At 41.7% G+C, this 1,677-nt stretch overlaps 1 protein-coding gene across 1 annotated transcript in view; it reads right to left on the minus strand.

Moving 5' to 3' along the window:
- Positions 1-351: 351 nt before the first annotated feature.
- LOC106321127 (uncharacterized mitochondrial protein AtMg00810-like) overlaps positions 352-1,677 on the minus strand; it is a 2,331-nt gene continuing 1,005 nt past the window's right edge. Inside the window, exon 3 of the mRNA XM_013759446.1 lies at positions 352-525. Coding sequence (XP_013614900.1) covers positions 352-525 — 174 coding nt within the window. The remainder of the gene's footprint in view (positions 526-1,677) is intronic.

Below are 1,677 nucleotides of genomic sequence, written 5' to 3' on the forward strand. Positions count from 1 at the left end.
CTGGTTATTCTCCACTACTTTATGTATCCATATACAACTTCTTACATCGCAACTTATACTGGTTTGATCAGAATGACAAGGAAGTTGTCATATTCCCAAACAGGAAAACTCGGATCTCCTAATTTGAAAGTGGGGTAACTTCTTCATCCTAACTCCTATGAGATTTATTCCACTTCCTGGTGATTCTCCACTACTTTATGTATCCAAATACAGCTTCTTAAACCGTGATACATCCTGGTTTGATTAGAATGACCAGGAAGTTGTTATATTCCCAAACTGGAGAACTGGGATCACCTGATTTGAAAGTGGGATAACCATCAAGTCCTCTTGTTGCCACTTCTCAGCTTCAGCTTACGAGACACTCTCCTTGTCTCCTCCTTGGGTAATGAGCTTTGGAGCCTCACCAGATGTGATATGCTTCCATAAACCCTTGCTTCCCACAGCAGTCTTCACCATCCTAGACCATACTAGGTAGTTACTTCCCTTGAAAGTCACAGCAACCTTCATCTTTGTACCGCTTTCCATCTTCAATAGTTTCACTTCAATAACTTGTAGAAGATTTGATCTTGAGACTTAGAACCACACACCAGCTTCAAACACCTCGTGTCTTGTCTTTAATCTTCAAAGAACTTCCAAAGAACCAGATAAGAACTCCCGAACGCAGATGAAACCCCTGTGATGTAGATTCTTCCAAGAACACTTCAAACACACTCACTTGATCTCTTAAAGCTTCAAGTTTGAATCTTCAAGAGAAAACACCAAGAACTCAGATTGAAATCAACCTGGCTCTGATACCATATGAGTTTTGAGTAATGTAAAAGATAATCTGAGTTTATATGAGAATAAAGATGAGATTAGAGTAGCCTACGAGATTAAGAGACTAATGGAGAATCATTAAGAAAAGTCTAGAGAGATTAATTGTTCAGAACTGTCTGATCTTTATTAATGATGAGGTTACATTATATATAGTCCTAGACATTAGGGTTTTTCGAAACACAAGAGTAGATAAGCATGTGAAGTCAAGGGAAGAGCCTTTGCTTTAGTTTGAACCGGCCAATGACTAGCCTCACACGTTCGGGCATCTTCCTGATCCAAGTCCAAGTTGCTCTTCCTTTCCAGCCTTTGCCAGCCTGTCCAAGCTGTCAAGTCGCGCCTCCCTTATCCACTCCAACGTCTGGATAATCCCTTGGTCGAATGTAACTTCACCTTGGTTCATACGAGTTACTCGGTGAAGTTACCGTCCTAGTTTCACCTTGGTACGGTCAGTGTACGGATAGCCCGTCCGTACCATTCCTTAGCTCACTCTCTAATCCCTTTCCTTTCACTCCTTTGCTTTCTCATGTCCTTAACTCCTCAATGCCTTCTCATATACCTCAACACATCTCAACACTCCCCCTCAAGCTTCGCTTTGTGAAAGCCTAAGCTTGGATAGCTATGAGATCTTCCTCATTAAAAACCTCACCAAGGAAAACCCATTGGGACAAAACCTTGATGAGGGAAAAAGAGTAAAGACCTCACAGCCATGGGGATCAGTTCCTTCTCTTCCCAAGATCTATGAGTCCCATATTTATATGAATGGACTCCATAGTCTTTTGTCTTGCTGCCTTAGTGAACACATCAGCCAACTGATCTTCACTCCTAGTGTAGCATGGCAAGATGACTCCTAGGACAATCATC

Source organism: Brassica oleracea, unplaced genomic scaffold, assembly GCF_000695525.1.
Source record: "Brassica oleracea var. oleracea cultivar TO1000 unplaced genomic scaffold, BOL UnpScaffold01247, whole genome shotgun sequence".
NCBI lineage: Eukaryota > Viridiplantae > Streptophyta > Magnoliopsida > Brassicales > Brassicaceae > Brassica > Brassica oleracea.